General features: G+C 32.4%; 3 protein-coding genes across 3 annotated transcripts; all 3 read left to right on the forward strand.

Moving 5' to 3' along the window:
• Positions 1–586: 586 nt before the first annotated feature.
• Positions 587–4,898, forward strand: LOC143081630 (gastrotropin-like). The gene is made up of 4 exons (XM_076257402.1): positions 587–741; positions 1,112–1,290; positions 3,597–3,710; positions 4,708–4,898. The coding sequence occupies exons 1-4, from the start codon at positions 666–668 to the stop codon at positions 4,756–4,758; spliced, it is 420 nt and encodes a 139-aa protein (XP_076113517.1). The 5' UTR covers positions 587–665; the 3' UTR covers positions 4,759–4,898.
• A 4,944-nt stretch (positions 4,899–9,842) lies between these two features.
• LOC143082773 (lysozyme-like) lies at positions 9,843–17,055 on the forward strand. Its single transcript, XM_076258626.1, has 6 exons — positions 9,843–10,002; positions 10,668–10,786; positions 11,895–11,979; positions 13,275–13,312; positions 14,577–14,688; positions 16,783–17,055. Exons 1-6 carry the CDS (start codon positions 9,879–9,881, stop codon positions 16,986–16,988), a joined length of 684 nt encoding a protein of 227 aa, XP_076114741.1. The 5' UTR covers positions 9,843–9,878; the 3' UTR covers positions 16,989–17,055.
• Positions 17,056–22,108: 5,053 nt separating this feature from the next.
• LOC143082774 (fatty acid-binding protein Fh15-like) lies at positions 22,109–25,290 on the forward strand. The gene is made up of 4 exons (XM_076258628.1): positions 22,109–22,307; positions 22,930–23,105; positions 23,775–23,888; positions 25,035–25,290. The coding sequence occupies exons 1-4, from the start codon at positions 22,232–22,234 to the stop codon at positions 25,086–25,088; spliced, it is 420 nt and encodes a 139-aa protein (XP_076114743.1). The 5' UTR covers positions 22,109–22,231; the 3' UTR covers positions 25,089–25,290.
• Positions 25,291–26,215: the final 925 nt, after the last annotated feature.

The following is a 26,215-nucleotide window of genomic DNA, read 5'->3' on the forward strand; positions in this document are numbered from 1 at the left end:
ATTAGACCGTTGGTTTTCCCGTTTGAATGGTTTTACACTAGTAATTTTGGGGCCCTTTATAGCTTGTTGTTCGGTGTGAGCCAAGGCTCCGTGTTGAAGGCCGTACTTTAACCTATAATGGTTTACTTTTTAAATTGTTATTTGTATGGAGAGTTGTCTCATTGGCACTCACACCACATCTTCCTATATCTATTGTCAGAGGAAGAACATGCAGTCATCATGGTCATGAAAGTTTTTGAATGCCTTGCGATTGTTGTCTGCCATTCAAAATGACGGATTTTAAGGAGACAGCTATGTTATGTTATTACTATTACCACTATAATTCTGATTTAGAATTCTGTTCTTGTCTAGTTTGATAAATTATACTTTTGAGTTGACTATTTATAATTTGATAACAGGTAAAAATTACCAAACATGGATAAACTAAATATGTTCTTACATGATCAGAGTACCCATCAGATAGAATATTAAATTATTTGAAGATGAGGACGCATACATTAATTGTATGACGAATTTGTATGACGAATTTGAATTTGAATCGTGTCTTCATTGATACTTATATACAGTGCAGAGTTTATCAGTCTGTCATCGTGTTCGTCCACATAACAAATTGTCATTTTTTTTTTGTATTTTAGTCATTCAAATAACGGATTTGCTCTTTAAACATGTCACAGTTTGTAGGAAAATGGAAAGGAAATAAAGCTTCAAGAAAGAATTTTGAAGAATACTGCAAAATGACTGGTGAGTCTTTGAAAATCTGTTATCAAATTTAATGTATAGCAGACGACCACGATGTCGAGTGGCATTGAGGAATTGAATTCAGTCGAGATAGTTTCTCCTTTAATAATATAAAGCAAATTCGATTGTTCATTAGATATCATCGGAGTTTCCGTTTTTTCATCGAAAGGATTTTTCTAGTTTACTTCTATTTTGTTCATTTTGTCTTGCGATTAAACATTTCTGTGTGTCTTTTCCTGTAAACTAACACTATTTTACGTAGATAGTAATCTATTCATTAAGTAATCCTTTTTTTATAATTACAATTCACGACAAATGATTATTTTGAATCATATTAAAGATATAGGACTATGTATATGACGTTGTATTGTAGGGGTTCCTGAGGATTTGGTAGAAAAGTATCGTAATGCCACTACAACGGTTGAATATGAAAATAAAGACGAGAACTGGACCATGACCGTCATATCAGATGCCATTCCAGCACCACGGGTATTCAAGTTTAAATTAGGAGAGGAATGCGTTTCTCAAGACGCCCAAGGGCAAGGTATCAAGGTAAAAATTGCATATAAATGAATAGTTGTGACAGTTACAAGACAATAAAAGATATCAGTTTGATTTACACACTAAAACTCGGGTAACACATTTTGTACGCTTCAGAATGAAATACAATTTGACAAAAAGAAAATTTTCAGGCGAAAAATGTGAGTGTTTTGTATATTATTGATGAAATCACATTCGCCCGTTGCCATGGACGAAATGTACATCGTCTCTATAATGACCTAACGGAGAGCAAATTTAAATGTCGTTTTATCGTCTCATGATGCTGGAGTAGTCAAATTAATGCAGCTTTCCTATTACTTTTTCGTATCACACTCAATGCTATATAAATAAAAATCTGCTGCGAGCAAAATGTGTGCCCCTATTCAGCAGAATGTCTTTGGTCAAGTCTAAATTACTCCATATGCAGAACGTACCTACCAGATTAATTTCTAATTTGTTCTTGTATATGTTGTGTACAAGTTATCATTTTGTACACAAAAATTTTAATTTGTATTTTGACTTTATACAAATTGTAATTTGTACAAAAATGCCTGTACAAATTACAAAGTGTAAAAAAATGACGAAGATTCACTTATAACTTGTACAACAATTTATAGTATGGATTTTGGTGGAAAAAATCATTGATAATCACTAAAGAATAAATGTTATTAAATGACCACACAGTTCATCTTATTCATCAAATACTTTTTTTAAAAGTAATTCTTTGTCATTCGTTTGAGCAGGTGAGTGATATACCAGAATTGAAATTTAATATTTGCGCCAGACGCGCGTTTCATCTACATAAAACCCATCAGTGATGCTCGAATCAAACAAGTGAAAAAGGCCAAAAAAAGTATGATGTTGAAGAGCATTGAGGACCAAAAATTCCTGTAAGTTTTGCCAAATACATCTCAGGTAATCTATTCTTGATGTAGAAAAACATTAATATTTCAAAATTTCAAAGTTTATAAACAATTATTTTATAATTATGACCATATCAATGATAGTTCAACACATAAGTGCTGACTTATGGCATCAGGTATTGCACAACATCTTTTGACAGTCTCATTTACGTTCAGAAGTGATGTACCCACCTATACATTTACATGAAAGAAATCCTGGACAGCCTGTTTTGTAAGGGCTGTTAAACTGCTTTATATAGCAAGAGTTGAAGCTCAAGAACCATAAATAACCTGTTAAAATACGTACAGATTTTCCTATACTTGGTACCCAAAATCTCTAGATTCAACAATTACGCCTTAAATATTGCGAAGAATGGTTTGGACACAATTATACTGAGAAATATGTATAATGACATTATCTCCAAACGTTAAGTTCAGATAGTTACAGTCTTATTTTCTTTGTAAGAAACTGATATTAGTCTTGGATTTATTGTCAACACAGCGAACGCTTCTTATCAAGAATGATCGGTGTTTCATTATGAGAGTCGTACTCAATTTAGCTACATGTATAAGCCCATTTTGCTTGTTCTTAGTGGACACATGGTTGTTCCTTTGTGTATCTTTCCTGCTAGTTTCAGAACCTTTTGGACAAATTACTTATTCTGATCAACAATGCCAACCATGTTTACACAATTACATCAACTGAGTAAATGACTAGAAGAGTGTAAATAATAATACCTAGGATGTATAGCTTTGTCAATTAATTAAAGAAATTGACCCCAAAGTAATAAGCCGTTGCGAAGTGTTGTAGAACAGATAACTGTGAAAGTCAAAAGATGCAATTTCCTATGTAATAATTCACTCACCTGCTCAAACGAATGATAAAGAACTACTTTTGTATTTGTTCAGAAGATGTACTTTATGGTCATTTAATAACAATTCTATGGGTGTGTGTATCAACGGTTTTTTCAACAAAATCCATAATTATTATAAATTGTTGTACAAGTTATAAGTGAATTATCGTCAAATATTGTACAAATTGTAATTTGTAAAATCTGTACAATCACATTTAATTTGTGTACAAATAACAATTTGTACAAAGTCAACATATATATTATAATTTGTACAAATTGTGATTTTTACAAAATGATAACTTGTACACAACATATAGATCATACATTCAATATTTGCCTATTGACGCACGGAAAAACGTAATTAAGTCGGAACGAACTTGTCGATTTTTCAAACAAATGCGTAAATATTTTTTGTGTGTTTCTGCTTGTGTGGGAATTTCTCAATTAAAAAAATATATAATTCAAATGTGACATTTATGTTGTTTTGCTCTCTTGTATTGTCACCAATTTACTTCAATTTTAAACATTTAACTTATATTCAATTCAAGAATTATCTTACTAGTTTACAGCTGTTATCAACTCTGATGGGAGCATGGTAGATTCGAGTAGCTTCGAAAGAATGGGATGGAAACCAACAACAACCACAAGGAAAGTTTACGGCAATAAAATGAATGTGGTAAATAACAATATATTTTTCATTGAAAGTTTTAATATAATATTACTACACGTGTTGATTATGTGAAAACCACTAGGTGGATACCACTACTGGTTGAGTTTCGTCAACAAGGGTATCACCAGCTCAGTGGCATTGTGTTGACATGAATTGTCATTGCTATAATCAGGTTTTTGTTAAATTTTGAATTGTTCAGAACATTATGGTTTTTCTACTCCCAGGCAAAGATTGCTTTACTACCATATTTGAGAAAAAAAAACTTTCATAATTATGGTTCTTAATGCTTTTCAGGTAAACTTATATTTGGCTTTTGAATTTTTGTTTTTATTCGGCCGGCAATAATTAGTATCATATTGGTGAAAATCAAGCCCGACTTACTAAATTACAAACCATTTTAAATGGTTAAAATTTTGAGAAAATATGTAGCCAAAGCAACGAGAATTTACCTTTGCTTGTGCTATTTTGCTAATAAGGAAAGTTTATCCAGTAGCGACATATATGATGTAAACTTGTGCAGAATCAATCACTCAATCAATTGAAATTTAAATAAAATATCATCTATGGTTTTCTAGCAATTGCTAGAATTGTATATTAAAAGTATGAACAACGTTAATGTCATAGCTGGTATAACAATGACGAAGAACAGTTAATCAGACACTGAGAATGAGACAATTTAAAAACACGTCGAATGTCAACTGTGATCCTTTATACTGGAAATCATAATGCAATATAAATGTTATATCAAAGATTACACTTTTTACCAAAAATACCCCCGAATACTTGTTCGTCATCTTTCTAATATTACCAATAGCTGAATTAGGATAGATTATCTTTGTAACAGTCTTATGGGCTTTACTTATTGTTGAAGTCCGTACGGTGACCTATAGTTGTTAATTTCTGTGTCATTTTGGTCTCTTGTGGAGAGTTGTCTCATTCGCAATCATACCACATCTTCTAATTTATATTATGTGAAAAATTATTATACTATATTTTGTTACAGGAAACTAAAACTGGGGATGCTACCATGTCGTATGAAATGGACAAAGTATAAATCATACAACTTATCTTCAGTGTGTTGATGCTGAAAAACTTAGTGATTTACGCAGTGAATATGACAAAGACTCCTGATATATTGATACTTGTTTGCAAAAGTACAATCTCTAAGTACGATAAAAAAAATTTAAGTAAAAATGTGTCTGGTTATTTTGCATTTTTGATATTGCCGGTCTTCTTTAAAATGCACATTCTGTTATTTACTTAGACGGGTGTTACCGGTCATCACTTGCAGTGTAAGAAATATGAACCAATTTGATATTTTTCGACAAACTTTTAACTCAAAGATAAGAGTATAATTGGAGAGTTTTTTGGTAAGGTAAATGGTTTGAATTGGACGACAATTTATAAATAACTGATAAATGATCGGTCATGTCCACCGCCCTATTAAAATTACGTCTATGTCTATTGGGAAGAGAAGCCTCCATATTTATCTTATGCCAATTTCCATGGGATGGCCAAAACAACAGTTAAATAAACCAATTCTGAATATCAAGATGAAAATCATAATACGTCAGACGCGCGTTTCGTCTACTAAAAACCAATGAATGACGCTCTAGTCAAAAAGGTTAATAAGTTAGCCTTATTCGATTACTTAATAATGCAGGCTCCTATTATGATAGAACCATATAGAGTAAGACGGGATTAAACTAGTTTTAAGGCACCAAAAGAACACTACCAATGACTCATGTTTCCTGCAGGGCCGTAACTACATTGAGGGAAATGAGGCAAATGCCTCGTGTAAAAAATTAAAAAAAAAAAAAAAAAAAAAAAATTGAAACAAAAGGTTGTTTTCATATCAAATTGTTTTCACGGAAAGTGTCTTGCAAGAAGTAAGTTCTCTTCACTCTTTGGTGTATCCCCTGGATGTTTTTTCGTTATCCATGTTTCTATTTTCCTTTTAGTTTTCAGAGTTGATGGTCTATTGTTTGTACTTCTGTGTTCCGGGTTTGTCTTTTGTTCATTTATTGTCCTATTTGATTGAGTGTTGATTTTCTTTTGTAAACGAGGTTTTGCAATGTTGCATGTCCACCGAAGTCCAGAATTGTGCGAGAAATATATTTTAAGAACATGCGATGCTACTCAGTGGACACAAAAAAAAAATTTGTCCTTTCTGCATGGATAATTGAAATTGATATCAAAGAATACAAAACAGTTTGTTTTATTGTAAATAAAACTAGATAGCTGACATGGTTTGAATTAAAGTAAGGTCACATATTTCCCGGTATCAAATAATTTGAAGAAAAAAAAAGTTATTGCCATATATGACCTTTTACATTGAAAGGTTAAACTTGCATTAAGTCGTGTTGAGACCCTTTAACAGATAATAAAGGAGTATGGGGACATAATCGCACACAAAGTCAATGCATAGAAAAAAAACAAATGATTAATGGTCAAAGTTTATGTTCCTGCTCTTCATCTTGATAGTTGCCGGATGGTCTTCAACAATACTTTGAAAGAATCATTAATACCGTAAAAGATCGTAAAACAAGGTGAAGATGGTCCCTAGTGTGGACTTAAGCAGTACTAGTACTTAAAGTATAATACTGCAATGTCACTATATTTAAATCTAGTCATAAACAATCACCAAAGTGTAATCACAATACAAGACAAGAACAGACAGACAGATACGGTATTAATAATTATGAGAATAACGATTTTTGCTTTATCCTACATATCGGTCTTTTAATGTTGTCTCTAATACCTAAAGGTCTTAAATTACAATGAATCTTTGTTTTTGCTTTGGGACCTGATTGTCGAAAAAAATATCTAAAAATTAATTAAGCCGTTTCAATGCAAGAAAGAGTCTGGGAAACGCTCAGAATGCACGATTTTGCGTTATTTTTTTCAGAGCTTCTGGGGGCCTTAAGCGGCCCCACTCCCCTCGCCCAAATTTTTTTATGCCTCACTATTAAAAGAGGCTAGTTACGGCCTAAGTTCCTAGTCAAACGGCAAAATCAAAAGCTAAAACACATGAAACGAATGAGTAACAACTGTCCTATTCCTGATTTGGACCAGGTATTTTCTAATTTAGAAAATGATGGACTAAACCTGATGTTAAAGCTAGCTTAACTTCTCACTTGTATGATTGTCGCATCAAATTTTATTATATTGAAAAAGATGTGGATACAAAACAAACACACAATAGATATAAATGTCACAATAGGGTACAACAGCAACACGAACCCCACCAACCTGGAGATTCAGAAGGGTAAGCAGATCCTGTTCCACATATGTCATTCGTCTTGTTACTCATGTTATGATAAAACCGGTAAATAGTTCAATTCGGTAGGTCACATTCGTGAAAAGGGAACGGGGTTGTAGTTTCGACACGAGGAACATATCCGATATATTTCAAAAAGGTCAACCAGCTCGTGATGAGGTTCTTTTCATTTACGAAGTGATGATTTCTTCTTCACCATTTAGAACTCTTTGTTTAGTAGCTCTCCAGTGAACAGCAACCCTCTATCAAATAAATCATGATAGGAAATACAACCCGGGGATATCGTATCAATTGGGAGATACATACTCCGTATGCATGCAATGCTGGAATTTTGCTACATAAAAATTTAGATGGTCACACTTGGAAATCTGAAATCACGTCTTTTGTCGTAAGTATAGCCAAATCCGTGTAAGTTTTGTTTCATCCGACCCTCATTGTCAATTTCTAGATAGTCAAGATATGAAGCAGACATAGCTGTATCTGTCATGACCTTTATCTCTCTAATTAAAGGCAACGGCATTACAAGTAAAATCACAAAAATACTGAACTCCGAGGAAAATTCAAAATTAAAGTCCCTAATAATATGGCAAAAATCAAAAACTCAAACAAATCAAATGAATGGACAACAATACGTGTACATTAAGAGTTTTCTGTATAATATTCATCAATTATGCTCGAATCCATACTACAATTTCTTGAAGGCTAAAAACTGAATCCTTTTGTGATTATAAAAATGTGTGTTGATAAACCTTTTCGACAAAATTGTTAAATTCGAACTAAAGTGACCGTCACCCATATGGTCTATTTCTTCCTTTGTATAGTTTGGAGAACATATTCACCTTCAACTTTAAGTTTATTTTGAATAAAAATGACTCCCCACTGCATAATTCAGTTTTAGGAGACACATGACAGTATTGGTCACTTTAAACTTTAACAAAACCCACAGATACAGTTATATCTGCTCAATGACTTGCTTTACATCGAGAAATTAAACAATGCCAATTGATTCAGAATTAAATTTTAAGCAAAGGTATATTTGAATTGAGTCAAATGTTTCACTAATAAAAGACAAAATAACTATTTTGTTGTGTGTTCGAGCACACGCGAGAGTAGTGAAATAAATTTCAGTAAATAAATCGAGCATTCAACCACAACAAAAATCGGGCGTATGACATTTGCGCCGATTTTTAAAATTTTCATTCTTTCATTTGCGCCGATTTCATTTTTCCATTTGCGCCGATTTTATATTTGCTCCTAATTGCATACATTAACAGTTTAACATAGGTGAGTAAAATTATTAATACTGGCCATGCATATCGAAAGACCAGTGCAAATGATTGGCGAGAAAGGTATATACTTATTTTTTCTACACACCTCTAACTTGAATGTATTTGCAATGATATGTCTGTAAAATATATAGATTGAACTTTTAAGTGCTGTCCGAATTCTTTTATCAGTTATATACTTTACACGGATGTAAAAATGGAAAATACGTACCTTTAATTAACACCTTCACACCAGCGAAAGATGAACAGTGATATGAAGTGATGTTGAAAAAAATTTGCGATCTCAACTTTCATTTTTGACAGAGGTTATGCATATTGACTTTGAACAAGCAATGGATAATGCAATTATGGATGCTTTTCCACAATGTTGAATTAATGTATTGTTGTCTTTTTCATCTGGCATAGAACTGGTGGAGGAAAGTCGAGTCTGTTGGGCTGAGCACAGAGTATATAGACAAAATAAGTGACATTGGTTAATGGCTATCACTATTGATTGATAATTCATAACATTTGTACAACAGCTGGCTAACGGAAGAGGTCTATAAATAAAGGCAACAGTAGTATACCGCAGTTCAAAACTCATAAATCTATGGACAAAAAACAAAATCGGGGTAACAAAGTAAAACTGAGGGAAACGCATTAAATATTAGAGGGGAACAACGACACAACATTAAAAAGTAACACACACAGCAACGGACTAAGCATTAGACAAAATCCGATGAGTATAACCAATGTAACATCAAAACCAAATACATGAATTTGGGATAGAAAAGTACCGTGACACGTCTTTTAGTACACTCAAATATAGGAGAAAACAAACGACACAACGGAAACACAACGTAAAAATGTTACACACATTCCTGACTTGGTACAGGACATTTTTAAAGAAAAAAATGGTGGGTTGAACCTGGTTTTGTGGCATGCCAAACCTCGCAATTTGATGGCATTGTTAAATATAACATCAAAATGACAACATAATAATACAGGACCACAATACAAACAAATAGAAGAACGTATTAGAAACACACGAACAACAGATAACAAAAGGCATCAGGTTTAAAATACATTACGTCAAAAACGTAATGTATTTTATGATGATAAATGAAAAATTACATTCACCTGTAATTTACCTGTAAAAAAATCGGCGTAAATGAAAGAAAAAATCGTCGCAAATGAAATGCAGATCGGTGCAAATACAAAACGCCGCAAAAATCACGTGATATGTAACAAATTTGATTTTTCTATTTAAGGAAATCTGGCTGGAGTCGAATGATACAAGTATTATGTGTTTTAGACATTTAGTTAAAAAATGTCAAAGAAAGTGATGTTCTTTTGTCTTTGATTGTTTCCAAGATCGTGTAGGTTTTTTCGATGAATCAATACGCCATTTTTCTTCTTTCAGATTAGCTTGACATGACTCAAAATTGTAGTGATTTTAAACCATATTAGTCTTTTCAAAAGCAAATTTAAAGTTCTTTGACATTATTTATGACAGTTCATGACTTGACAAGAAAACACACGATAAGGTTGGTCACGTTATCATGAGACCAATATAAAGACAGTTTATCAGTCAGATAGTTCATTAGAACAAACTTTAAGGACAGCAAAATGTTTGGATATTTTCTGATATTAAGCGTAATTGTAGCCACTGCTAGAGCCAACATCTCTGGTCACATTGCAACAGGATCATGTGTCTGTGTTACTGGTAGCACCGTTAATGCACGACATACAGGTAGTACATTAACTTGATTTAAATGTAAAAAGGTGTACGTTCAACACAGTATATATTCGTTAAAATGGATTGATTGATTGATTGGTGTTTAATGCCACTTTCAGGACTATTGTGCTATTTTGTGGTGGTCAGTTTATATAAGTGGCAGGCCCGAAGTGCCCGGAGAGAAACACCGGTCTTCGGTAGTTTAACTTTTTCAATTGAGATTTGAGTATTACACACTTGTCAAGTGCCTCGGTGTTGACAGGCTAATCACTAAAGAGGAACATTAGCATCACAGAATGACAGAAGTATATGTATAATATGTTAGAAGTTAATCACAAGCATAGCTTCAAGTGTAAGGTCAGAGAGAGAGAGAGAGAGAGAGAGAGAGAGAGAGAGAGAGAGAGAGAGAGAGAGAGAGAGTAAAATTTTCCCCACTAAAAAACGCCAATTTATAGAAAATATACAAATTCGGAGACCGTTATCGATTCATGCCTTATACGCTTTCGCGTATGCTCAGTCGATGTACTGCGCGCGAAATGTAAAAACTCTTTGATTCAAACACTGGCCCAATTGTACCGCGATTTCGAGGGCATCTTCCATTTGTTTTTAATAGAAAGAAAATTTTTATTAAAAAACGTAATCAGCTTCAACAATATCAAGCGCTATACTTTTTTTTTCAGCCAGTATACATGGTCATATAGTAGGAACGGTACACTCTGGTGAATGTTATAAATACAATGGACACATGCACACTGCAGACGGATACACGTGGTATCAACTTCAACACGTACATGGACAGGTATGGCACCGATAAATAAAATTAAATATATAATTATAGTATGTTTACTGAAAAGCAAAAAGTAAAATCACAAAAATACTGAACTGCGAGGAAAATTCAAAACATAAAGTCCCTAATCAAATGGCAAAATCAAAAGCTAAAACACATCAAACGAATGGACAACAACTGTCACATTCCTAATTTGGTACATGTATTTACTCATGTAGAAAATGGTAGATTAAACCGGGTTTCCTAGCTAAATCTCTCACTTGTATGACAGTCGAATTAAATTCCATTTTAACGACAACGATGTATGAACAACACAAACAGATATAATAAGTAAAAATGTCAAAAATAAGGGTACAGCAGTCAACATTGAATAATAATCACTATAAAACAAACAAAGATGCAACAAAGATGCACAAATAGGCATGTAGACAAAGTACATTAGCAAAAACGAAAGACAAGTATACAAATATTTACCATTGCACAATAACACAATGACGGGATATCAGTACACAGCCACGTCATATGTAACAAAGAAACACAAAAAGGCAAATAGACAAAGCATATATGCATATCAGCAAAAACGGACAAGAATAAACAAATACTCATAGAAAAAAACACAATGCAACACATATAAATTAAACGACGTCCCGACCCAATGATATGTGTGATATTTTGTAAAAACGGCCAGCTGACTATACCCGACTGGAGGAAGTCAACTATATAGCTCCTGTAAAGGTACAAGTTCTTATCAGATAAATCACCGTTTCTCTGACAGTTGTCAAGGTCGTCAATATACATGTACCTTATATATAGATAAGAAACACTGATTCGTTTAAATGTCCCTTTAACAACTTTACAGCGAAAGGGAATAAGGCAATGTTAATTTTTAGCTAGCAGTGTGGATTTGTTAACCTCAACCCATTACTGAAATATGTAGGAATGTTCAGTGGTTTTGATTTTAAGATTCAGATATTTAATAAGTTAATGTAAATGTTATAGTTTCTTTGTCGGCAATCATACCAAATCTACTGATTTCTTAAAGATCTATAATATAATATATTTTGACATGAAAAAGTTATCAAATTAAAAAAAATATATATGAAATTAACATTTTATTCAGCTAGCGTATGTCGCTGGAAGTTTACTGCAGACATCAACGGCCTCCCATTGCAGTGTATCAACACACAGTGGAACTTTTGCAACAGGTATGATTCTTTAATATAGAATTTATTAAAGAATAACGAAAGTTGTTATTCATGTATCATTTACATGTAAGACGCACTTTAAAAGAAAAAAATTGTTGTTTTTATTTCTTATAGCTAAAACACAAACGTACTTGGAACAATCCTTGTAAAATTATACAGTAGTGTACCTTATAAAATTGAGAATGGAAATGGGGAATGTGCCAAAGAGACAACAACCCGACCATAGAAAAAAAAAACAATAGCAGAAGGTCACCAACAGGTCTTCAATGTAGCGAGAAATTCCCGCACCCGGAGGCGTCCTTCAGCTGACCCCTAAACAAATATATACTAGTTCAGTGATAATGAACGCCATACTAATTTCCAAATTGTACACAAGAAACTAAAATTAAAATAATACAAGACTATGTTTGTTAGAAAATCAAAAATGAAATTCAGTTGTTATTAATCATATGTAAATCTGGTCTAGGGAATGGTCTTATAATCCTATTGTTATCAATACGTTTATAATGGATACTGTTGTGATAGTGTCGATTCCTTACACGTTTAAGAACGTTACCATTACAAATTCTTGCAGATTCTGGAATCAGAATGAAATTATTTCATCTTTTGTTAAGATTATAACAACCAATAAATCATACGATATATAAAGAAATAAGGATGTGTGGTATGATTGCCAGTCAGACTATCCGCTAGAGTTAAAATGACGAAATTACAAGAGAGCTGACTTACTTTTTGTATTTGAAATCATAATGAATACGATATTTAATGTTTAAAGCCATTGCTTCAAGAATATCATAAAGAATTACTTTGCTTTAGAAATATGGTTTTACAATCAATATACGAGTACGATATAAAGGGGCCTGGTGGAGTTTAATAACAGAATAGAGAATAATCGGTAATAAGTGCAAAATAAAGTACAACAAATTTAAAGAACAGTGCAACATATGGCGAAAAGTATACAGAATAGTAATATGCTTGTCCAAGAGTATTAACATTTGACAATCATTTACTGAGAACATACTCACCCATTCTCGTCTAATGGAACATATTCATTTCAACTTATATTTTTTTAATAGTACATTGCTTTCCATGCAATTGTAAAATGCTAAACATTAATGACTTTTCATTGCAGAGTAATTGTGAACTACGTCTCTGGTTTTAAATATTCCTAAACCAGACCAATTGTTATCTAATCTATACATAGTAATTATACTGCTGACTATATATTTTCATTGATGTTGTCAATAAACATAGATTTCAGCGGCATAAATTTATTGTTTTGCTGCTAATTTCAGGAGTTGTTTCCGATAAGTGTATGCAGTGTATTTGTGATGTAAGTATGAAATATATGACATGAGAATTAAAATAAGAGTTATTGGCCTTTGAACGTCCTGATGCTGTCATGTTGCATTTATTTCAGTTTTGAACACAAGAGAACTAAAAATCAATTTCGTTTGCAAAAAGCATATTTTACTGGTTTTCATATTCATGTAAATTGTTCATTAAATATTTTATTATAGTTTCAATGTGTATCATCACCACCGGCTATGTGTACCCTTGGTCTAGTTATCTGTTCATTGCTTGAGAAAAACAACACTACTTAGATATATTTAAAGAAGATGAGGTATGAGTACCAATGAGATTACTCTTCATCCAAGTCACAATGTGTAAAAGTAAACAATTATAGCTACATAGATACATATAAATTGGTATATATGTACAGTAATGTAGGTTTCTTAAACAATGAACAGAGAACGAGGCCAAGGATACCTATATCCGGTGGGGATGATACACAGTAAGTATGATAACATCAAAGCATATCATTAGTCTACTCAATAATTTCTACTCAATAATCCCCCCTCCCTTTTTCCCTAAAAAGCAACAACAAATGAAACGTTACTTTTCTTTATAAATAAACTAAAATGAATAAGTTATTTTTAAAATTTATCTGCCCTGTTGTAAATACTTAATCTGCGTCAAATTTGAAATTTGATAGTTACACAGGTTTAAATTGCGCGCTGTTTTAATGCTATTCATTTCATCGCATAAGTCTCTGTTGTAAATACTGATACTTTTGTTAAATTTACATTATACTGATGAGGGATTATATGTTATTCAAAATTTTGATTGATACATGTACTTGTGTTTATTATTTCCCTTTTTAAATATTGTTGTTGTTTTTTCACTTAAAGCCTCAAATGTAATTTATTTACCGTAACATAGAAAATGGAAATGGGGAATATGTCAGAGGCTCCAGACTTGGGACAGGCGCAAAAATGCGGCTGGTTTAAACATGTTTTATGAGACCTCAACCTTCCCCTATATGTTTTATGAGACCTCAACCTTCCCCTATACTATAGGGGAAGGTTGAGGTCTCATAAAACATGTTTAAACCAGCCGCATTTATGAGACCTCAACCTTCCCCTATACTATAGGGGAAGGTTGAGGTCTCATAAAACATGTTTAAACCAGCCGCATTTGGCCTATACCTCTAGCCAATGTAAAATAAAGAAACACATATCAATACGCATATTAAAACTCAGTTAAAAGAAGTGTATAGTGTCGCTTTTTTGTATATTTGTCGAATGATATTTTAGTTGGAATCCGGTTGCAGACCACTGGATTGCAGATGGGACGTTAATTCGAACTCTTGTGGATACATGCAAATAAAACAGGTTTACTGGGAGGACTGTGGAAAACCAGGCGGAAGTAAGTTACATTTGTCGCGCCCGCTATTTTCTGCGAGACATATATAAGACATTTGAAAGGTCAGCATGTTCGTCATACATTTATAGTTTCATGGATCAGTGACCAAGGCTAAGTTTTCGTGGTTAGGTCAACATCTGAGATTTCATACGCAATAGATCAACTATATTTAATCCACCATTTTCTACATTTGAAAATGCCTGTACATTGGTCAGGAATATGACAGTTTTTGTCCAATCGTTTTTGATGTGTTTTGTCATTTGATTTTGCCATGTGATTTTGGACTTTCCGATTAAATTTTCCTCTGAGTTCAGTATTTTTTTATTTTACTTTTTAGGTGTTTAGAATGATTGTAAGGTGTCATGTCCGACTGTCTGATTTGACCTTGACCCCTTTTTCATGGAATTATTAGCAATATTATGTTTTTTTTCCAGTTTTGTATATTTCTTAGATATTATAAGAAATTTATTTTAGAGCAACTATATTTGATATATAGAATGATTATAAGTGTACACGTCTGTCTGACAGGTTTATCTGACCTTTTGCATGGTTCATGTCAATTGTTCACTGTTAAGATTTCATTGTTTGTCCGGTAATCCGATACTGTAAGCAACATATCAACTTTATATTAGGTTTATAGAAAAAAAAGGTACAAAAATGCCAAACTCAAAGTAAAATTCAAAACGAAAAGTCCATTATCAAATGGCAACATCAAAAGCTCAAACACATAAATGGAAAACAACTGTCATATTCTGACTTGGAGAGGCATTTTCTTATGTAGAAAACGGCGAATTATACCTGTGTTTATAGCTAGCTTAATATTGACAACAATGTGTTAGCGAATCAAGCAGGCATACATACATCTAATACATGCAGGTAAAATGTCAAATTAGGGTCCGACAGTCAACATTGTGATATTATCTTCACCACTATAAATCAAACAACTAATGCAACAAAGAAAAACAAAATTGCATATAGACAAAAAGCAAATAATCAAAAATGAAAGACAATGATATATAAAAATTACCATAACACAATAATACAATGGCGAAATGTATAAATACCGAGTCACGACAAAAGTTTACAAACAAAAATGAATTACAAGTAAACAGTAAAGGTTAGAAATATACAAGAACAAATAAAAAGAATACTTAGTCTATATATAACACCCAAATAAGATAATAAACAAAGAAAGCACCTAAAATCTATACTGAAGGACTATGAGCATGTATTTGTGAATTGAAGTTGATACGGAATATTTATCAACAAAGTCTTGGTATCTTCATATAACTTTTAGAAAAAGTACAGAGTTCTTTGACATAACACTGGATCATCAATGGAATGATTGTATGGCAGAGTTCATCTAACCTTGACTTCATTTTAATGGTTCAAAGGTCAATGTTTTTATGATTTTGATTGTTTTGTATATACTAGTAGCAATAGTTTAACTCTAGTCTGTATTTGGTGTATGAAATGACTGCCAAACAGACTGTAAGATATACATGTCTGTCTGGCAGAGTTCATCTGAATTTCATCTTTCTTGGATACTATGATCTATATGTCAACTACATTTGGTTCATGAATTTTGGTATGTTTAACCTAATGTCTGATATGGTTTATCTGACCGCTACCTCATTTTCAGTTTATTGCATGGTCTATTGTCATTTTTTATAAGTAAGTCTATTTCTGAGATACTATTAGCATAAGGCTATAGGCTAACTAAATTTGCTGTATAGTTTGAGTGTAAGGTGCACATGTCTGTCTTTCAGGATATGACATCATTTACATCAATTTTTTATTATGATATGTTTTTGTGATACTTAATGCAGTAAAACTTTCATATAACAGACTTTCAAGATAAGTTTAGTTATGATAGGTAAATCAGTTGAGAAGTTAGATGAAGAATGTGTCCATGGGACGTTAATAGAGAACTGTAAAACTGGCGCCACCCAAATCGAACTTCATCAGTGTTTACAAGGGTAACATTTAATGCCCCCTCCGCGACAGCGTGGACAAACACAGTAACATTAAGTCATTAAACTTTATTATTAATACCTTGACAAACATCTAATCTTAACTAATTTTTATTCCGAACAGGTTTAGAAGCATGCTCCAAAGATAAACATTGTGCTTCTCAGTGTGTCCAAAAATATATGTCTAGGTACATCAATCATTATGGATGCGCACATAATTGTGAGAGTTATGCCCGAATGCACAATGGAGGACCAGCAGGGTGCAAACACACTAATACTTTGGGTTACTGGAGCCATATTCAGAGCAAGGGATGCAGCGCAAACAGTTAAACTGTATTTTCCACAAATAAAATAATTGTATTTGAATGGTGTTTGAATAAACCAATGTCAAAATGTACTTGTACTTCTTTTTTCTTTGATATATTTTTTTGGTCAATTTTCTAGTACCAGCTAATCGGGTCACATTTCTTTGGAGATTATTTATTCAAATATAGTTCATTTTTATCACATGTCTCATTCGATATACAGGGTTTGTGGCCCTTCATGGACCTTCTCATAGGCATAACTTACTTGCATAAAATAAATTATGACTTTTTTGTAAGAGCACAATTAATGATATAAAAACTCATTTAGAATTGACATCACATTTGGTGTGTGATATGTATGAATACTAGGTGAGTGGCATTTTAAGCATTCTCGAATCGGATATGACGTATTCTGATGTAATTGATAAGGCAAAATCTGGCAACCACTAAATGCTTCAAATAGCATTCCAGGTAATTATTTAGTTTGTATACATAATGTAATCGCCATGTGCTGGCTAAGTTATAAGATTTGGTCATCCCTGAACCATCTGGTAGCAAAACATTATGACCAAGAGGCGTCTGTACATGATTTATGGTAACGCAGCCTTGTCCGTTTGGAATTGGATGTTACATACAGTGCAACTTGAAGGAGGACTCCATACTCTCTGCACTTCTAAAAGCAATGTTTGAGAAGTCGATTGCTGTAAGTCTAAATTTTTTCTCTATTCAATTTACCTTGGTTTTCCAGTGACAGTCAAAATTTCCGCTCTTCTTACCTGAGGCAAAAACTCCCTACTAGATTTTTTGTTAATGTGTTTTCGTCCTAAACGTGTATGCATGAGATATTTGCCACTTAACGTTAGGCTAACACTAATTGTTTAATACAATTCAATACAATTATCACAATAGGGATCATGTATTTGGTTTTATACTCTCATGTAGATTTTTTGCTCTTACGCTTTTCACATGAATTTTCTGATTATATCACAGCTTTTGGATTCAAGGTTATATCAGTAACACGTTTTGTGCAGAATAAACTCGGTATTTGTTTTGAAGTAACCGCGTTCAGAAAAAAATGCTATTGACATTCCATTTCATTCTAAAATCATTGTAGTTTGATTCTTCTTTATTTTTACATTTTCTTTCATTCTCCAGAGTACATTTAACCGTAAAAGACATGCCTACTTTCATTTTGCATACACTAATTCTTGAACATTGTTTTGATATTCAAATTGATGGTACCACAATTTAAACTGCACCAGAAAGACATTTCAACAATTAATTTATCATCTGCGAAGCGTAATGCTAAAATATTCAGAAACAAAAAACTAATAGAAATGTTGAAGAGAAACCAACTCAAAGTATTATAGATTAGGGAATATCATCTACAAACTGATGATTTTGAAATATCATATGCTCAAAATTTAATCATGTTCAAGCCACCTTATACATGTAACATAAGAAAATTATAAAAAAGAAGACAAAACCATGGTAACAAATATTAAAAGTTTATCTCATTGATTTTGTTAGTTCAATTTTCCTTGTACACAATGTACTATTGTAACTTCCCAATATAGTTCCTCCACTGCAGAAGGTGCTGAATCATAATATTTCATCGAGTTTTTCGTGTAGTGAAATCATTTTATGATAAATATTTGTGCTTTTTACAAAATTTGTACTCGCAAAAGATAAAACTCTAATTCAATAATAGTTGTTTCTATTGACAGTCCATTTTGCTGTTGTTTACACATACCCAGGTTTGAAAATTATATTTAGCTGTTACTGTGTACTCAGTTCAAAAGGTCATTTCAATAAACATTTCACAATTATATTTTTGAATGGAAAATTTTCAATTTTTGTCGCTTCTAAGCTTATTCTCTCACACTATAACCTCAAACTACCAACAAAATAAACATATTTATAACAAAACAAACGATTTAACTAGAAAAGTAAATGATCTATAATTACTAATCAAATAAAAAAATTAAGATTATTTCTTAATCTTATTTATCAATGAATATTGACCGGTTGAAGTCATCCTATAAACGAATTTGTCAAGACTAAGTATTTTTGATATTTTAAAACAAACTTTAAGTAGAAAACTCTTGAAAATAAGATAGTCTAGACTTATCTTTATAAATAGATGTCTGTATCAGTTCATATTAAAACCTCTTGCGATTTTCAACCTTGATTTATTTATTAGCACTCTGCAATTTACATTTACATGTATCTCGAGTATATGACAATTTGTGTATGCATATGGAGATATCCCCCAGAGATTGCCATATGGAAAATGATTCACAGAATATGACACAAAACTATGATCTTGTCAATTTGCAGTCAAACAGATCTAACAACTTATATACTTTAGGCGGACTTAACTCTTAACGTCTTTATAGTTTGAACAATTTAATAAACTAAATCGCCATATAACAGCCAAAATTATCTCAGGTCGGGGACTAAACTTTACAGCAAAATATATGATCAAAGTTTTCCTGTTGTGAACTTTTAATTTCTTTGTAGCAATAGAACTGCAGCATTTGTAAATGAAGTATGTATGTATGTACTGGTAAATGCCTCCGATATCCGAAGAACCCCTCGAAAACTGCGAGGGTACAGTGGCATCCATGTACACTCCCTACCCTAACGGGATGTTTATGTTTATACGACAATTATTTTTACAAGGACAATCAATCCCTACCCAACACAAAGGGAGTGCTAGGACACCGGGCAGTCTGTTATTGTGGTGGAGGAAGCCGAAGTACTCGGAGAGAAACACCGGGACACTCGGTGGAAACAGACAAACCAGAGAGATATCAGAAGATTGATCTCCAGGTCAAAGTAAGGGACAACTTTGATTAACCGAGGCCCCCAAAGTACCCATTCTAGTTTAAACTCCGGTCTGGGTACCAGAGATGTGTGTGAGAGGGTGAAAATTACCCTTCTGATGTGCTGATATTTTTAGCAACCCGAGTGAGAATCGAACTCGGGACCTTCAGCACTGTAGCCATCGGTCTTAACCACTAGACCACGAACTCACACCGTTATATAGTTATATATATTTCCCTGTTGATAAGATATTCTAGAGCTTGTTTATTTAACATGATTTTCACGATAGATGGTTCCTGCTTCCAAGTAAGTCATTGTACCAAATTGTTCCTTTTTGTAATACCGAAGTTATCTCTTCAACACTTGTGAGAGGTTTAACTAGCCTTAAAACCAGGTTTAATTCACCATTTTCTACATAAGTAAATAGATGTACCAAGTTAGGAATATGACAGTTGTTATCCATTCGCAAGTTGTGTTTGAGCTTTTGATATTGACATTTGATTAGGGACTTTCCTTTTTGAATTTTCCTCGGAGTTCAGTATCTTTGTGATTTTAATTTTTCCAGCAGCCGCAATTATAATTTGGATGACTCAATGGAATCGTGGTAACAAGAACCTTGTACTATTTAAATCTACATACTTTCCCTTCCGGAACACTTGAGATCACCGTCGATTTTCGGTTGATTAATTGTTTCTCAGTCTGTAGTATGCATTATAATGTATTGAAGCACGTTGTTAGAACTATCCTTGGGTTTTTTTTCGGCAACGATGTTGTCAGTTTTTATTTTATCGACATACGTTTTTTGATAGTCCCTTATCATTTGAATGGTGTTTATATCGAAGCATATTGCAAACAATGAAATCTCTGTTGTATTTGATATCACAAAACAGTCATATTGTTAACGATTATGACCTAGCTTGATCTGTAATTGATAATTGTCAATTGGTAATTCTTCATATTTATATAGACAGGAACACATGTTAAGTAAAATATTTGAAATTAATGCTACGTACCGATTTTATCTTAATGTTGATAAATTATTGTAATGTTAGACACTTTAGTATAGTATCAAATGTATCAATCTATTATAACATAAATAATTAGATAGTGAAGTTTGATATATAACTCAGTCGTGATAGCAACTTAAACGAATGAAAACATGCTAATATTTGATCAACGTAATTAGCAGGAAAAGATAAACAAACTCATATCTGCCAAATTAAAGAGAGGACTCAAAGAAGAGGGAGATGAGAGAACCTTGTATTTTGTTAAATGATGATTACATGTTTATTTTAAGTAGACTTGTGATCAGACGGTTTAGAGGGCATTTTTACCAATAGTCAGAAAAATGCTCCATAGCCTTGTTAGTTGAAAGTCTTGTCGATAAATGTCGTGTTTTACTTTGTCAGAAAATTATCATCACAGAAAAGTTCGTAAAACACAATATTGTTGAGTTAACTAAAACTGTGAATAATAGTATGTAAAGCACAATAAATGTCTAAAAACCGTTTGTTTTTATGCCCCACCTACGATAGTAGAGGGGCATTATGTTTTCTGGTCTGTGGATCCGTTCGTTCGTTCGTTCGTTCGTCCGTCCGTCCGTCCGTTCGTTCGTTCGTTCGTCCCGCTTCAGGTTAAAGTTTTTGGTCAAGGTAGTTTTTGATGAAATTGAAGTCCAATCAACTAGAAACTTAGTACACATGTTCCCTATAGTATAATCTTTCTAATTTTAATGCCAAATTAGATATTTACCCAATTTCAAAGTCCATAAAACATGGAAAATGATAGTGCGAGTGGGGCATCCGTGTACTTTGGACACATTCTTGTTTTTACATGTTTAAAACCCACATCTACGTAAGGTTGTGATTTCTCTACATAAAGTTTTCCGTTGCCCTCTTGACTCTTTACCGAGGCAGGAGTATCAAATAGTTAATTTCTATGCTTGATGTCGTTTGTTTTTGTTGCACTTCAGTGTTTCTGTTTTTTAGTTGTTTTCCTCTTGTAGTTGATGTGTTACACTCAGTTCTAGTTTGTAACCCGGATTTGATTCTTTCAATCGATTTATGACTTTTGAACAGTTACTACTGTCGCCTGTATTAATCAAATATATAACTGCCGATGAACGTCGAAAAACTGAACATAGCAGAAGAAATAATAAAATTTTGTCAATTGACAACCATTAGATACTAGATTTGTTGTCATGTCAATAAACTCGACGATGATTCATTTTTGTCGTTATCTTCTAAAAATAAAAAAAATAAACCAAACAAAATAAGGTGAAAATGTGAAACTTTAAACTTTGTCAATAACTGGGACGATGGTTCACTGTTTGCCAACATTATTGTTAAAATTGTATACGTAGGCGTTATTTTTATTGAAAAGCTGCATTCGAATTTTGGAGTTTGATTTAATAGCACGTTTTTTATTTTAAATTGAAAGATGGCTCAATTCATTGGAAAATGGAAAGGTGACGGTACCTCATACAAAAATTATGATAAATTCGCTAAGGAATCAGGTTAGTTGATTATAAGTAGTAGCAAATTATTGTTTTTATTCCATCTTGTGTCACAGAACAAAAATCTAACATTATCATTGAAGTATTTATAACATAATAGTTGATCGGAAATGATTGAGTCAAATTCAAATATTCTTTATAAAAAAGTGACAAAAACATTTCAAAATTTGGTTCCAACACTTTATACAAACAAACGTATATTACTGTCATATAATGGCAATGATGACAAATGTGGCTGTGAAAAACAAAGATGACCAAAAAGGACGCACTACATTTATCAACAATTCTAAGTGTATAAATCATTTAAGTCTTTATCTGAACATATGTCTCTATTCATTAAACATATTTTCAGATTCCTAAAAGTAAAACGATAATCAATGCCTGCTCAAAAATAAGGTCTATCGATTTACTTTTATCTATTTTTTTCCTATGAAAGTCCTTATGTTCTGTGTTAGGAAACTAACAATTGCCGCAAAACTAATATGAACTTATTTAGAAAATAAACAAATAATTATACACTACTGGTAGTTAAATATCTAGTATGTTATAGGAATTTGTCATGCAAGTTTAATACATATGCACATGTGAAGAGTTTGCTGATTTGTGTTAAATAACATTTTAGGTCTAACTGATGAACTGATCGAGAAGTTTAGAAATGCAAAAAATACTGTTGAATTCAAGCGTGAAGGAGAGTATTGGGTTTTAGATACAAGTAGCGATATAACACCAAACAAATCTTATAAATTTAAGCCTTTAGAGGAGGTTGTTACAACTGGTCCAATGGGAAAAGGTGTTAAGGTAAAATTTACTAACCTAGCTGTACAAATGTTAAAGATTTACTTAGAAGTCCTTTGCCGCTTGCATATATTACAATTGTATAGTAATTTAAAAAATTAAATAATTATACTGTTTGCGTACTTTGTTATAGTGTTTAAATAGCTTTTCTGCAGTATTACACTAAATGTATTCTTTTAAATAAACTAGGCTTTTTATAATAGTATAAAAAATGTTGTTTGTCCAAACATACCTATGTTTACGGCGACAGTTGATTCTTTATAAAAGAACAAACATCTTTTTTTCTAATCAGGACCCTCTAGGGCAGTTCGAACACCAACAATAATTAATCACGACGACTAACTAACAAACTGGTTTTGCTATAAAATAAGATCATTAAATTTCTTGTATGTATACGTATACTGTTTTATTGTTGTCAAATTGGTGATATTGAACCGGACCCAAGCAGAAAAGAACTGATTTAACTAATTTCCCTACTATACCAAAGAATGTGTTTGGCAATGACTGACTGTCTATAAAAACAACGTGCAAGACCAAGACTGTTGTAAATAAAAAAAAAAAAGAAGCAATAAACAGGTCAAGCGAACCAGGATTTTAATTTTTTGAAATTTATTTGCGTAAAATACACAATGAAAACAAATATTAATTCAAAAACAATATCTTGTCTATCAGTTTACAGTAACCATTGATTCTGACAGTAAAATGACAATGAAAGAACAAAGTGAATTGATGGGATGGAAAACAATTACTGTTGTGAGGGAAATAAAGGGAGATAAAATGATTGCAGTAAGTATATTCAAGTATATGAGATACTATTGGCTTTCGGTAGAACAATAATAAACAAAACAATACAAATGACCAATCACAAAGTACAGTATCCGCAAAAGAGATCGCTTGACAAGATTTTGATTATATTTTGTTGAATCTTGGTAAGGTTGCTCCAAATGCAACATTTTGGCATTAGTGACTTTGAGAGGCATATTGTTGAATTCTAAAATGGCATATTGAGTACGTATACTGCCTTATGTTCATTTATTTGAATTGTTTTCATATGTTTCGAATATATTTGCACCATGTGGATAATGAAAGCTCAATTCGATAAAAATCGTAATATTTCAATATTTAATGAAAAATAATGAAGTCCACTTGGTTGGCTAACTATGTTTTATTTGGTACAACCATGTCCGGTGAATGTGTCTTTTACTTTTGTCATCAGGGAAACGTTTATTTCAAGAACAAAACCCAAATTAACATGTTGATACATTAAAATATAATTGTGTCATTGGTTATTTGTTAGCTCCTTTTGATTGACATTAATGTGACTGCATTTGGTGTATAAATAACAAAAACATAAATAGGAATGCATATTTGATTTATAAACTACGAAAAATATTTTCACGCTTCAAACTATTATGCAATTTGGAGGGGAAATTTCCCGGACAGGATGTATCAACCAAGCCCGACAGCAATTTTAATGGTAAAATGCTAAACAAAAGTAGAGAAAACTGTGCATATGTCTTTGTCACTTATCGTATGTGGGATATAATTATCGTAGAAACTGCACGAATCCTAATCAAAAACAATAGGACATATTATTCAATAAATTATTTTATTAACTGAATGATTAATTTTTGAGTGCATGTATTAAAGATGTCGAGTATACGTCTATAAGAAAGCAACCGAATAAAAATGCAAAACGTCTACAATAAAGGTCAAAGTATTATCAGTGAAAGTAAAAGTTAAATATTCAGAAATTGTTTAAAGGCATTCACTCCAATGTCGTATTCGAACAGTGATGCAAAATAAAGAAGAAAGTGCACAAGAAACAAAATTTCAAATTTCTGTCAGATATGAATTTAAGTATTACGTCAGAATTCTGTTTTTCCGTGATAGTATTAAACATAATTAAGCAATTATCTTATTTTTTTGTAGACAATGATTCTTGAGAGTGGAACTGAAATGACAGCTGAGATGACAAAATGTTGACATAACATTAATGCCTATGAATGTCACTGATCTTTGTTTAATTATAGAGGTGACTGTTCCTGTGATGACTGTGTTCTTTCTTCAATCTGGTTGAATGTCAATATAGTCGCTTACCATACTGTAATCTATCCATTTGAACATTACGAAACACAGAAATCAATAAGATAGTTAGTAAATGAATAAAAAATGAACCTAAACAGTGTATGGGAATTTTTTTTTTATTGTATTGCTCCTTCATTTTCTTGAAACAAACCGGTTGATAAAAATTTCTAGGGTGAGTGACCAAATTAAATATATATAACATTAGAAAATATCATTTAGCTATGAGGACATGACAGTTGATAATTACATATAGCAAAAAAAAAAAAAAATTCTCAGCCTAAGTAGATGGTTAGAGAGCAGATCGTTATTCAAAAAAAATAAACATATTAAACAAGGTCCATGTTTTCCTGAGACACAGGTGTAAGGCGCATGACATTAACACCTATTTTGTTGTACTTCTACTGGATCTTTCCAGCTCCTTTTAGGTTATCTAAGTCGTTCAATCAACCTAGTTATCGGTTAGGTATTGGCATTTTTCAGGTGATAAATTTGGTCTGTAAATTTCTAGTGGATAAATTATGTCATAAAACTATAAATCTAAGATAATTTTCTGTCTTGAGACAAAGCTGACCCAGGACGGTATTAGCCATTATTTTCATGCAATTTAGTTTTATGCTCTTAAACTTTTTTTATGTTTTAGCTTTAGCTTGCTCATGGCATTCCGGAACCTGTAAAGATGTAAGAAAAACTCATTTTCTTGCCATGTTTTATGATTATTTTAATATTGGCAGGCAGTTTATTTGTTAATATCTTGATACCAAGCGTTTGAAGATGTTGACAAATATACCACTTGCCCATGTTAAAATGAGCATAGAGCATGACAGGATATAATTATTTCGGTTACTTGTTTTGTTTTGCTATTATCTATGTAGATTTTGCTGTTGCAAATATACATATACATGTTAGGAGATGGGGAATGATTTTACTAAAAAAAACAAAAGAAAAGGATAAGTAAAACACTTGCCATATGGTAAGCTATTGAATGCCCTGCATGATAAAAGGTGAACCAATTTTTACGACAAAAT

Source organism: Mytilus galloprovincialis, chromosome 7 (genome assembly GCF_965363235.1).
Source record: "Mytilus galloprovincialis chromosome 7, xbMytGall1.hap1.1, whole genome shotgun sequence".
In the NCBI taxonomy this organism is placed as follows: Eukaryota; Metazoa; Mollusca; class Bivalvia; order Mytilida; family Mytilidae; genus Mytilus; species Mytilus galloprovincialis.